Below are 13,775 nucleotides of genomic sequence, written 5' to 3' on the forward strand. Positions count from 1 at the left end.
CTCGGGGACCGCTTTGCAGAACACCTACGCTCGGTTCGCAATAAACAACTGCACCTCCCAGTCGCGAACCATTTCAACTCCCCCTCCCATTCCTCAGACAACATGTCCATCCTGGGCCTCCTGCAGTGCCACAACGATGCCACCCGAAGGTTGCAGGAACAGCAACTCCTATTCCGCTTGGGAACCCTGCAGCCCAATGGTATCAATGTGGATTTCACAAGCTTCAAAATCTCCCCTCCCCCTACCACATCCCAAAACTAGCCCAGCTCGTCCCTGTCTCCCTAACCTGTTCTTCCTCCCACCTATCCCCTCCTCCCACCTCAAGCCGCACCCCCATCTCCTACCTACTAACCTCATCCTGCCCCCTTGACCTGTCCGTCCTCCCTGGACTGACCTATCCCCTCCCTAACTCCCCACCTACACTCACCTTTACTGGCCCCATCCCCGCCTCTTTGACCTGTCTGTTTCCTCTCCACCTATCCTCTCCTCTATCCATCTTCTATCCGCCTCCCCCTCTCTCCCTATTTATTTCAGAACCCCCTTCCCCTCCCCCATTTCTGATGAAGGGTCTAGGCCTGAAACGTCAGCCTTTCTGCCCCTATGATGCTGCTTGGTCTGCTGTGTTCATCTAGCTCTGTACCTTGTTGTCTCTAACTTCGTGCCAATCTCCTGCCTTTTCCCTGCAACCCGCTACATTATTTAAATGAAAATTATTATCTAATACCACCTTGAATGCCTTAGTTAAATCTGCCACCACTACATGCCAGACAGTGCATTCCATATCCTAATTTCCAGCTGTATGGAAAACATTTTTCTTGCCTCACATTGGCTTCTTTTGTAATACATTTCAAAACGGCCCTCTGTTCTCAATGCGTTCATGAGTGCGAACTGTTTCTCCCTACCTACTCTGTCCAGACTTGTCACAATATGAAAACTCCGATCAAATCACTCCTCCAAGGAAAACAGTCCCAACGTTTCCAATCTTTTCTGGTTTCTGATCCAATGAACCATTCTTGTAAACTTCTTCTGCATTCTCCCAATACATTCACATCCTTCCTGTAGTGTACAAAATCAGAAGTCACACACAAGCTTGTGATTTCAAATAAACTTGTTGGACTATAAACCTGGTGTCGTGTGACTTCCGAGTTTGTCTGCCCCAGTCCAACACCGGTTCCTCCACATCACTCCTGTAGTATGGCATCCAGAACTGTAAATACCCAATTTGAGGTCCAACCAGTGACTTGTATAAGTTATTCATGACTTCCCTATGACATTTAAATTTTTTCTCCTGATCATTTCGGACTGAGGAAAAATTTCTTTACTGAAGAATTGTAAATCTTTAGTGTTCTCTATCCTTGTCGGTATGGATCTAAACGAACTAATAAAATGCCAAAAAGAAATCCTTCTTTATGGATGGAGTTTGACTATGAAGTCTTACAACTCCTTTCACTATGTTACAGATGCTCCCAATATATGCGCTCGGACAATTAATGGTAATAATGTGTTTCTTCTTGTCCTTAAATAATGACATTAAGTTCGTGATAAACCTGACATTAACAGATTTCCCCTTTTTCTATAAATTCAAACTTTTGACCATCTTTCCAAAACTAATCAGAAATAAAATGAGACACATTTATAATACAAATCAATCGTGAACAGATTCCATGTATCTCAATTTTAAGATTATTTTATTTCCATAGAAAATAATTACAGTATAATTAAATAAAAATGTTATCCATATTCTTAAAATACAAGTTTCCATGCTTGAATCAAATCAAGGACATCTAATAATTTCTTAGGGTAAGCATTTCTCTTTGTGAAACAGTCAAACAAATGGTGACCTGTCAACTCATTTTGATTTGGAATTATTCTGAATTTTATTCTGTCCAACATTCCTTTCCACTAGTTAGGTCAATTATCACCTTTTCATCTGCAACACTATTTGTTCAAAGAACGTTGTGCCAAAGACAATGGGTCCATGTCGCATTCAATGAGCAAATCTTTCCTTGATTTCTCCCAAATAAGATTTACTTCAAATATTAGAAAAGTAAACTCCATATCTACAGGATTCTTGTGACACAGTAGTAGTGTCCCGACCTTTGAGCAAGAAATCCCACCTGCTTCAGAGCTGTGTCATAACACGTTTTAGCAAGTTGCTTTATAATTATCCACCTCCATATCAATGGCTTCCAGTAGGGCCAGTGTTTCAGTGCAAAGGTCCTTTTCATTTTTAATTTTTCTTGGCTTTCGAAGCCAATCTATTGTACTTTTCCACCAAGAAAATAATAAACCTTGCTGTTTGAGAATATCTATCTGGGAGAGCTCCTGAATCACCCAAGATGAAAATTTGAATGGATATTTGTCTGAACGTAATTTCTTTTAATGTTTTATTTTCTCTCTGATTCCCCTCATCTGTAGCATGTTTTAACATAGAACTCAGTTCCAAGCCATCGTAATTGACACAAGCTAGTCTGCGTGGCAGTCAGTAGAGAGCACAGCCAGTGTGCTGGAGTCTTCAGTGGAGTGACGCAAACAGCAAGTGATGTGTTAATGGGAATTCAACTGTTATATCCTTTCCATGTTTGATTTTAGAGTTAAAGTCAGGTTTGGACTATAACTTTTAAGTCAGTAAAATAACCAAATAAAGGAGGTAGCTGCCTGATTGTGGCAATTAGAGTTCAAGCACCTAAATTCCTCCATTTAAGTGATGTGTTGATCACTGTAGCTAAGAAATGACTAAGAAAGGGATTTTTTGCCTCGCATGGTCAATAAGGAGCATGATCAATACGCAGGTGACTTCAGTGGAGTACGATGTAAGTCAAGTGAGTGTACTACTGGAAATTTGTTCAAGTGGGAATTCAGTACAAAGAGGGAGGGAGGCACCTTAACTGATGTTTACTGCAAGGAACAAGCTCTCCAAAGTGAGAGAAGATAAAATGCATGAATCAAGAGTCTTACCTGCAGTGAGACCAGCTGTGGAGTGACATCACCAATCACAGCGTGACACAAGTGCAGGGAAAGATGCTGATTTGTGAATATGACTGGTGAATGTTTCTAGTCTTTAAAGTAAATATAAGATCGTCAATTTGTGTTTAAGTGCCCAGCATTTTTCTTAGTTATTTTGCTTAAAAAATGTTTGTTAATTAATAGTGGTGATTTTAGTTTTTTAAAAAATAAAGATTAAATATCATTAGATTCATTGCTTTTTACACTTTAGAAAAATTAATTTATAAATTAAATCAACTATGATCGTGATGGCAGGATGGGTGATGTGCTGCCGCTGTAACACATGGAAACTGCTGGACACCAACGTGATCCAGAGCGACTACATTTGCGGTAAGTATTTGCAGCTCAAAAAACTGCAAATCAGAGTTGAGGAGCTGCAGACATTGCACAATTCAGGGAAGGGGAAAGTTACCTGCTCCAGAGGACTCGAGAATCATACTGCTCAGACGAGGTAATTCAAAATTGATCTGTGATCAGGGATTGAAGGGTGTGACTACATCGGAGGCAGGTATGGGAAGCCAGAGGGTTGTGATTGTGGAGCCTTGGCCCCTCTCGACAGTTACAAAGTTCTTGCAAGCTGTGTGCACAAGAGTGGGCAGTGCAGAGAGGGTGAACAAATTGACCACAGAGACATTCAAATGGGAGTAGGAAACATCAGTGCAGTAGTGGTAGGGAATAGTATAATTAGGGGATAGATACTTTTCTCTGCAGCCATAAGCGAGTGTTTCAAAGGCTTTATTGCCTGCCCTATGCCTGAGTTAAGGATATCTCCTATAGGCTAAAGAAGGAGTTGGAGAGGAGGGATCCAGTTGTCATCAACCACATTTATACCAATGACATGAATAGGACTAGAAAGGAGGTTGTCTTGAAAGATTTTGAACAGTTAGAAGCCAAATTAGACAATAGAACCTCCAACATAATAACCTCTAGATTACTACCTGAGCCATGGGCAAATGGTAAGTAATGTCAGTGATTGGTAGGGTGATATTAATTTTAGGTTGTGGGGCTCTAGCACCAGTACTGGAGTAGAAGGGAAAAGTTCTGGTGGGAATTCAGTCTTCACTTAAATCACGCTGGGACTAGTATCCTGACACATTGAATAACTAGGGCTGTAAAGAGTGCTTTAACCTAACTAGGGAGTCACAATCTGAAGATTGCCAGCAAGAGAAATAGAAGTCAGATGACCATAATTCTTTCTCAGAGTTGTTAGGATTTGGAATATGCTGCCTGGGAGAGTGGTAAAGCTGGATATATATTTGGAAGTGATGAATTTAGACAGCTGCGGAGCTAGGGCTGGAGCTGGAGAGTGAGACTAGCTGGGTAGCTCTTTCGGGAGCTAGTACAGGCAGGATAGATCGAAGGCCTCTTCCTTCTGTACTGTAAATTTCTATGATCCGAGGGGGAGGGAGGATTTGAGAGCGGGCAAATGTCACCTCATAAAACAAAAGAATATGGTAAAATTACAAGGCAGCAATTTGTATATGACACCCACTGTGATACAGGAAGGGACAGAGTGGACAAATTTGGAAAAACAGCCAAAGGGGGAAAATGGTAAAAATGTGAAATTAATGGCTCGTTATCTGAATGAATGTAGTATTCAGAACAAAATTAATTAATGGCACAGGTTAATGAGAATGATATTACAGTCATTAGGGAGACATGGTTAAAAGGAGATCAAAGCTAGAAAATAAACAGCAGTCTGTGACTTCTCAAAAAATTAGGCAGGACAGACGGTCAGGGAGCATTTAGCATAGGATCGGATAGGATAAGTCCGATGGCTTGAAATGATCTTGGATCAGAAGATGTAGAATCCATAAGGGTGGATGTAAGGAATAAAAAGAAAATGGCTTTGCTAGGGGTAGTCTAACATTAGCTATACGGTGGGACAGAGTATAAATCAGGAGATAATGAGGGTATTTTTTTAAAAGAACAGGCTGTATATTAATCATGGTTGACTCTAATCTTATTGTAGATTGGGAGAGTCAGATTGGCCTGGGTAGCCATGAGGAAGACTTCAGAGTGTATTTGGAACAATTTCCTAGAACTGGATGTTGTGAATCCAAACAGGGATCAGACTGTTTTGGATGTGGTAATGTGTAATGAGGCAGGTTTAACAAGTGATGTCAGAGTAAACATTCCCATCGGAAACAGTGACTGTAACTTGGTCGGATTGAGCATTCAGTTTTAGCAGGAGCAACTTGGGTCAGAAACAATTACCCAAAACCTAAACGAGTAATTTCAAAGTAGAGAGGGCAGAGTTAACTGCAGTGGATTGGAAAAGGAGTTTAGGAGCAAAGAGAGTTCATGGCTTACATGTTCCAGTGTGGACGGAGGATTTTAGGAAGGGGATAAGCCAACCATAGTGAATCAGCAAAGTTAAGGATAGCATCAAATTAAAAGAAAAGACACAATGAAATAAAGATAAAGGGAAATAATGGTGGGGAGCCAGGAAATGGCAGAGGAGTTAAATACTGCCCTGCATCAATCTTCACAGAAGACACTAATAGCATCTCAAAAATACTAAATATTCAAGGGGCAAAACAAGGAAAGGATATAAATATAATCTCTATCAATAAAGAAAATGTACTAGGGAAACTAATGAGGGTAAAGACTGATATGTCCCCTAGACCTGATGGGATGCATCCAAGGATACAAAAAGAAGTGGCCATTGTGACAATGGTTACATTGGTGACTTTTAAAGAATTCTTAGATTCATGAAAAGTCCCAGAGGATTGGAAACCTGCAAATGTAACATCTTACAATGTTTAAAAGACACTTGGATAAGTACACAAATACGAAAGGTTTGGAGGGCTATGGGCCAGGAGCAGGCATATGGGTCTGATTTAGTTTGGATTATGTTTGGACCGAAGAGTCTGTTTCCGTGCTGTATGACTCTGACTCTGTATTTCAGTTAAAATGGGAAGGAAGTGATGAACAGGAAACTATATGACAGTTAGCTTAACATTTGTCACTGTGGAAAATGTTAAAGTCTCTTCTAAAAGATGTAACAGCAGAACATTTTGAAATGCACCGTATGGTCAAGCAGAGTCAGCATGGCTTCATGAAGGTGAAATACTGCCTGACAAATTTATAAGAATTCTTTGAGAAGGTAACACGAAAGATAGGGGAAAACAGTGGATGTAATATACTTGGATTTTTAAGAAGGTGTTTGGTAAGATGTCACCTGTTAGACAACTTAATGAGATGAGAGCCCAGTGTATTGGAGATAGTATTATACAAATAGAGGATTGACTGACTAACAGAAGGTAAGGTTGGGATAAGGGATAGAATGTTTAGGATGACCAGATGTAACTAATGGTGTGCAACAGGGATTAGTGCTGGATCTACAGTTATTTACAATATACATAAATGGTCTGACTTGAATGGAGAAAACGAATGTACAATAACCAAGTTTGCTGATGACACAAAAATAGGTGGGCAGGCAAGTGTTGATGATGACAAAAATCTACAAGGGAATTCGACTGGTTAACCTAATGAGCCGAAACTTGACAAGTGGAATATATGGAAAAATGAGAGGTTATGCACTTTGGCAAGAAGAATAGAAAGCTAGCTACAATCTCGGGAATAGGAAGTGTAAGTGGATTGTTGGCCTTTATTTCAGAGGTGATAGGTTATAAAAGTTTTGTTAATACTGAACAAGTCACTAGTCAGACCACAGCTGGAATACTGTGAATGGTTTTGATCCCCTTATCTAAGGAAATGTATACTAATATTGCAGGCAGTCAGAGAGTATTCATTAGGTTGGGAGATAGCAAGAACCGCAGATGCTGCAGTCAGAGATAATAGTGTGGAGTTGGAAGAACACAGCAGGTCAAGCAGCATCAGAGGAGCAGGAAAGTTGGCATTTCGGGTTTACAACCTTCATCAGGACTGGGGACGTTCAAGGGAGCTCAGAAATAAATTAATGGATGGGGGTGGGGCTGGGGAAAGGTAGGTGGGATGGTGATAGGTGGATGCAGGTAGAGGATAGTGGACTTTGGTCAGTGGTAAGGGTGGGGCGGATAGGTGAGAAAGAAGATGGACAAGTTGTGTCAGGTCAAGGAGGTGATGATGAGAGGGACATGGGATGAGGCCGGGGATGAGGAGATTTCAAAACTGGTGAGTTCTATGTTGAGGCCATCGGATTGTAAGCTCCCGAGGCAGAATGTGAGGTGTTGTTCCTCTAGTTTACTTGTGGCATCATTGTGACACTAGAGGAGGCCCAGGATGGACATAACACCAAGGGAATGGGAGGGGGAGTTAAAATGGTTGGCAACTAGAAGGTGCTGTTGATTATATAGTACAGAGCGCAGATGCTCTGCGAATCAGTCACCGAGTCTGCGCTTGGTCTCTCCAATGTAGAGGAGACCACGTTGGGAGCAACAGATACAGTAGACTAGGTTGGAGGATGTACACGTGAATCCCTGTCAGATTTGGAAAGATTGTTTGTTTGTTTGGGGCTTTGGATGGAAGTGAGAGGGGATGTGTAGGGGCAGGTGTAGCACCTCTTGCGGTTGCAGGGAAAGGTGCTGAGGAGTGTGGAGTGGATGAGGGATTTCCGGAGTGAGCTGACCCTATGAAAGGCAGATAGGGGTGGGAAGGGAAATATCTCTTCGATCGTGGGGTCGGATTGCAGGTGGTGGAAGTGGCAGAGGATGATGCGCTGGATGCAGAGGTTGGTGGGGTGGTATGTGAGGACCAGGGGAACTCTGTCCTTATTTTTGTTGGGGGGCGTGGGTTTGAGGGCAGAAGTGTGGGAAATGCAAGAGAAGCATTTGAGGGCTTTGTGGATCACCGGAGGAGGGATGTTGTGGTCCTTGAAGTAGGAGGACGTCTGGGATGTCTGCGGAGTGGAACGCTCCATCTGGGAGCAGATGTGGAGGAGGCAGAGGAATTGGGAGTATGGGATCGCACTCTTGCGGGAGGGTTGGTCCTGGGCATGGAAGAACTGTCTTTTGAGGAGAAATAAAGAAGATTGGGTCTGTACTCCTTGGCGTTTAGAAGAATTAGTGGCAACCTGACTGAAACATACAAGATCCTTAAGCAACTTGACAACATGGATAGTGAAAGGTTGTTTCCTTTTAACTGAAGAAATAAACTTGTTAAGTAGTCTGTTTCTACCTTTTTCTGTGAGGACCCAGCCTGATTAAATAGGATGCAAGTAATCTGTTCCAAAGATTTTTTTTTGATCCAAAGCCCCTCCCAACTTGTTCTACTTGATAGGTAATCTGATACATTTAACGGCTCCTGAAGCTTAACTACCCCATTCACAATTTCTAATGTTATTTTGTCTATCACACACTTGTTTGAATGCTGCAAACCCTCCTCATAGAAAATCATTGACTTGCAATGTAAAGAGGCCTGTGTCAGTTCTGTGATTCCAGTAAAACTTTGTTGGGTCCAATTTTAAGGTGAATGGAACCTTCTAGCTAGGTGACCAAACTGAGATATACTATACTTTCGCTGCATAATTCAACCCAGCGAAACATTTATCACGTTTCCACAGCCTCCCTTCTAGATCACCTTGAGCTTTAAGTTGTTCCAAAAATACTTCCCATTTAAATTTGCAAAATACAGCTTTTACATAGACTTCTATTCCCAGAATTATGTTGCTCAAAGAGGTAAGATTTTCAAGATCACGTTCCTGTAGTAGGACATCCACGCTTAAAATCTTGGTTGTTGAGCTTTTTGTTAAAACCCTGAGCCATTAGTCCAGCATTAGCCTTGTATGTTCCATAAGGAAACACTTGTTTTTCTGTGCATATCCATCCATGTGATAAGGCTGGTACGCTCTTATGTGGTAGTTTGCAACCATTATCAACTTAACTTAATCAGATTGTAGTCACGAACACATCTTGATCATAGGGGCTTATACTTCTTGTGCTGCACCTTGCCTGTTCCATGGATCTTGTTCTGAAGTACTATTGCAATGATAATTAAAATCTCACTGTTCTAGGAACAGAGTTCCTTTCACAAGCTTGCAATTTTTTTTCTAGGCCTGTACTCCAGGTCCACTCTTACTACGTTTTCTGGCTTTTCACATCTTTATTGCATTTTGCCAATCCACAGATCTTACTTTCAGTCCCCTGTCTTGCACATTTAGTCAATCTTTGTGATTGTCAGTGGCTTTCCCTACTCTCCACCACCACAAGTAGCTCGGCAGCAGTGCGACTGACAGAGCTGGTAGAGTCCTAAAGGACACAGCTACTAAAATAGGTCTATGGCAGGTGGTGGGGAAACCAACATAAGGAAAATACATACTTGAACTACCTCTCACTGATCTGCCTGCTGCAGATGCATCTGTCCATGACTGTGTTGGTGAGAGTAATTACAGTCATCTCCTTGTGGAGATGAAATCCTGTTTTTACGTTGAGAATAACTTCCATCATGTTGTGTGCTACTGTCACAGTACTAAATGGGATAGGCTGTGAACAGATCAAGCAACTCAAAATTTAGGATCCATGAGGTGCTGTGGAGCAGCAGCGGAATTGTACTCCAATGCAATCTCTAACCTTGTGGTCTGGCATTTCCCTCTCTACTATAGAACATAGAACATTACAGCGCAGTACAGGCCCTTCAGCCCTCGATGTTGCGCCGACCTGTGAAACCAATCTGAAGCCCATCTAACCTAAACTATTCCATTATCATCCATTCCCATCAGGTCAAGGGATTTTTATTTTGCTTTGGTGAATTACTTGCTACAGGATTCCTCATCTCTGACTTGCTGTTTCAACTACGGTAAGTCATCTGGCATTTGTGGAGTAAATTTCATTTGACACTTGTCAGATCAAGCCTGAATATCTTCCAGGCCTTGTTACATTTGGACATGGATGGTTTCAATATCAGAGGACTTGCAAATGGTGCTGAAAATTCTGCAATCATCAGTGAACATCTCTGCTTTGATTTTATGGAGGGAAGTTCATTGATGGAGCAGCTGAAGGTGTTTAGACCTAGGACCCTACCCTGAGGATGTCCTGGAGTTGAAATGATGGAACTCTCGCTACCACAATCATCATCCTTATGACTCTAACCAGTAGAATCTTTCTCAATGATTTTCTTTGACTTTTTGCTAGAGCTCCTTGATGCCACACTCAGCCAACTGATTTCAAGGGCAGACACACACACCTCGGGGAATTTGCCTGTGGAATTTAGCCCTTGGGGCCATGTTTGAACTAAGGCTTCAGGAGTTTGGAGCAGAGTGGCCGCAGAACCAAAACTAAGTGTCAGTGAGCATGTTATTGCTGAGCAAGTGCCACTTAGTAACACTGTCGATGATAGCTTCCATCACTTTACTGATGATCCAAGGGCACGTTTATCAGGTAATAATTGGCCTGGTTGGATATATTCCGCTTTTGTGGACAGGGCACACCTAGGAAATTTTCCATGTTGTCAGGTAGACACCAGGGTGTAGCTGTAATAGAACAACTTGGCTAGGGGTGCGGCAAGTTCTGAAACACAAGTATTCAAGACTGTAGCAGGAAGGATGTTAACACCCTTAGACTTTGCATTATTTAGTGTCTTCAGCCGTTTTTTTTTTTTTTTGATGTCATTTTGGAATGAATTGAATTGGCTGAAGAGTGCAACTGTGATGCTGGAGACCCAAGGAGGAGGCTAAGATGGATCATCCACCAGACGCTTCTGGTAAAAGGTTGTTGCAAAAGCTCGTTTCTTCTCTCTCACACTGATATGCTGGCTCACATATCATTGAGAATGGAGATATTTGTGGAGCCACCTCCTCCAGTGAGTTGTTTAATTCTTCACCACCATCCATGACTAGATGTGGCAGGATAGCAGGGCATAGATCTGATTTTTTTTTTTTAGCTGTTAAATTACTTTGCTCTATCTGTCACTTACTTATGCAGTTTGGCATATAAGGAGTCCTATTTTGTACCAGGTTGACACCTCCTCTTCAGAAAGAACAAGAACAAAGAACGATACAGCACAGGAACAGGCCCTTTGGACTCAAAGCCTGCGTCACCACAATGTGTCCTTCCATTCTAAAACTATTTTCACTTACAGGATCCATATCTCTCTATTCCTTTCCTATTCATGTATTTGCCCAGGTGCTTCTGGAATGCCTATATTGTGACTCCTTCACCATTTCCCATTGGCAACTCATTTGAGACACTCATCACTCTTTTTGTGTGGCAATACATGCTTTGCACAACTCTTTTAAACTTAACCTCCCCCCACCACTTAGATTGAACCTGTGTCCCCTAGTAATTAACTCCTCCACCCTGAGAAAAAGCCTCATACTTTCCATCTATGCCTGCCATTCATAATCTTATAAACTTCTTTTAGGTTGCCCCTGAACATCCTGCATTCCAGTGAAAACAAACCCAGTCTAAGTAACCTTTCTTCATAGCTAAAATCCCTCAGACCAGGCAACATCCTGGTAAACCTTTACTGTACCCTCTTCAAAGCATCCACATCCTTCTGATAGTATGGTGACCAGAGCTGTACATAATATTCCAAGTGTGGCCTAACTAAAGTTCTATAAAGCTGCTGCATAGCTTGCCTACCCTTGCATTCCGTGCCCCTTCCAATGAAGGCAAGCATGCCATAAGCCTTTTTTACTACCTTATCTACCTGCGCTGCCACTTTCAGTGATCTGTGGACCTGTACACCCAGATCCATCTGCATATCAATACTCCTAAGGGTTCTGCCGTTCACTGTATAATTTCCACCTGTACTCAACCTTCCAAAATGCATTGCCTCAAATTTGACTGAATTTAACTCTATCTGCCGTTTTTCTGCCCATGCCTCCAACTGAATTATATCCTGCTCTATCCTCTGACAATTCTTCTCACTATCCGCAACTCCACCAATCTTTATATTGTCCACAAATGAATTAATTAGACCAGCTACATTTTCCTCCAAATCATGTATGTAGATCATGAACAGCAGAGGTCCCAGCACTGATCCCTGTGGAACACCACTAGCCAAAGCCCTCCATTCCAAAAAGCATTCTTCCACTGCTACTCTCTGTCTCCTCTGACTAAGCCAGTTCTGTATCCATCTTGCCAGCTCACCGCTGATACCATGTGACTTCACCTTTTGTACCAGTCTGCCAGTTAGCTATGTGTGGTACTGTTCCAGCTTGCCCTCCTGCACTGTTCATTGAATCTTCAGAGTTGTGGAGTGAAACTCCCTAATGACATTGTGGATATACCTACATCAAATGGATTGTAGCGGTTCAAGAAAGCAGCTCACCACCATCTTCAAGAGCAACTAGGAATCGGCAAAAAGTGCTGTCCCAGCCAATGGTGACAATATCCCATGAACAAATCAAAAAAGAAGCTGGCTGCCTCTGGCATGAATATAATGGTGACTTTAGGTTGTTGTCCTTGGAGGTAAGTAGTGTGTCTGTCAGTTTGTTCCTATTCAGTTGGCATTTCATCTCCCATAATCTCAATTGTGCAACATGTGTGTACTCAGTACATTGAGCTTTACCTCTTTCTGTGGCTTGTTCAGATTCACATGGTGTGCAATCAGTGCTAGTTAACCTCAAGGAATGTGCCCTTATTGTTTGGCTGCCAGGCTGTAAAATTACCATTTATCCTTTGTTACCTATAACCTTATCCAGACTTTTACACTCTTTCTGCTTTTCTCCTTTGCAACATAGTATGTTCTTTGGATTAACATTTGTTCCTAATGGCCTTGGACAATGCAGTAAGACTTGCTACATTTTCTCTGAACCTTTGACCTGAATGAATGCCCTTCTCCCAAATGCAGTTTATTCAAGTTCTCAGAATAAATGAAACATTTTTGTAACCCCTTCCCAAGGTACGGATTAATCACTTATTACTGAGGGAATCTTTGGATTTTTCACAAAAGTCAATTAATGTGGACTGTAGCCCCCATCTAACTGTAGTGAGTTTTTCACATGGAATGCCTATTCCAGGGCAGATATTAATTAACAACTTGGTTAATCTGCTGGGTTCTCTATGAAACATCTCGTCTATTACCATGTGATTTCTTTCAGACATGCCATCAGTGAAAGGGACAATCTGCTGCAGTGCTTATTGCTACAAGTCTCATTTTCGTATACCGTGCATGCCTAACTTCATCATTGGCAAGCTTCCCAACCCCAGCATGTCGTCAGTTAGGAATTTAACTATTATTCCCAGTCTAGAGTCTATCCATTTCTCTACTACCTTGTCCACTGTTATTCTAGACTGACTGAATCCATTTTCCATGTTGACAAAGTGCAAGATGGCAAGTTTTTATTCATTCCATACCTTCAATTCTATTGTTACAACTCTGTTAAAGTGTTTTTCTGTTGGGAGATTCACTATAGGCCATGATGCTGTCCTATTATCTTTCCCTGGGTTTTGAAGAACTATTCATATTGGACTTGAAACATTCTCTTCACAGATACTGTGTTACAGCTGAATGTCTCATTGAGCCACAAAGGTTACTGAAAATGTTTTCCTTAGGAATATTTTTAAGATTTCTGACATCTGTTCCAAATATGTTTTTCTTTCTGTAAATGTAACTCTGGTTATTACTCAGCTAAGGTTTGACACCTTAACACAATCCAACAATTGGAAGGCAAATGCTTAATTAGGGATCTCGGAGCAGAGTTTTGGAAGGCATGCATATTGTCTGGAATTTTATTATTATTATTGTACCGAACATCCATCCTGCTTTCTAAATTTAAGTCTGACTTTGCCTCATATTCGACCAGTTTTTAAAAATCATCCGTAAGTATTACTAAATAAAAACCAAAAGAACTGCGGATGCTGTAAATCAGGAACAAAAACAAA

At 41.6% G+C, this 13,775-nt stretch overlaps 1 protein-coding gene across 4 annotated transcripts in view; it reads left to right on the forward strand.

The window, feature by feature from the left end:
- Positions 1-13,775, forward strand: part of LOC109931015 (polypeptide N-acetylgalactosaminyltransferase 10-like) — an 82,723-nt gene that overhangs the window by 4,630 nt on the left and 64,318 nt on the right. The window contains exon 1 of one of the 4 annotated variants that reach the window (XM_048603682.1): positions 5,837-6,073. The exons of the other annotated variants lie outside the window; for them this stretch is intronic. Coding sequence (XP_048459639.1) covers positions 5,987-6,073 — 87 coding nt within the window. The 5' untranslated portion in view covers positions 5,837-5,986. Of the gene's footprint in view, positions 1-5,836; positions 6,074-13,775 lie in introns of those variants that run through there. 4 annotated transcript variants of the gene reach the window in all.

This window comes from Rhincodon typus, chromosome 12 (assembly GCF_021869965.1).
Source record: "Rhincodon typus isolate 14 chromosome 12, sRhiTyp1.1, whole genome shotgun sequence".
Lineage (NCBI taxonomy): Eukaryota > Metazoa > Chordata > Chondrichthyes > Orectolobiformes > Rhincodontidae > Rhincodon > Rhincodon typus.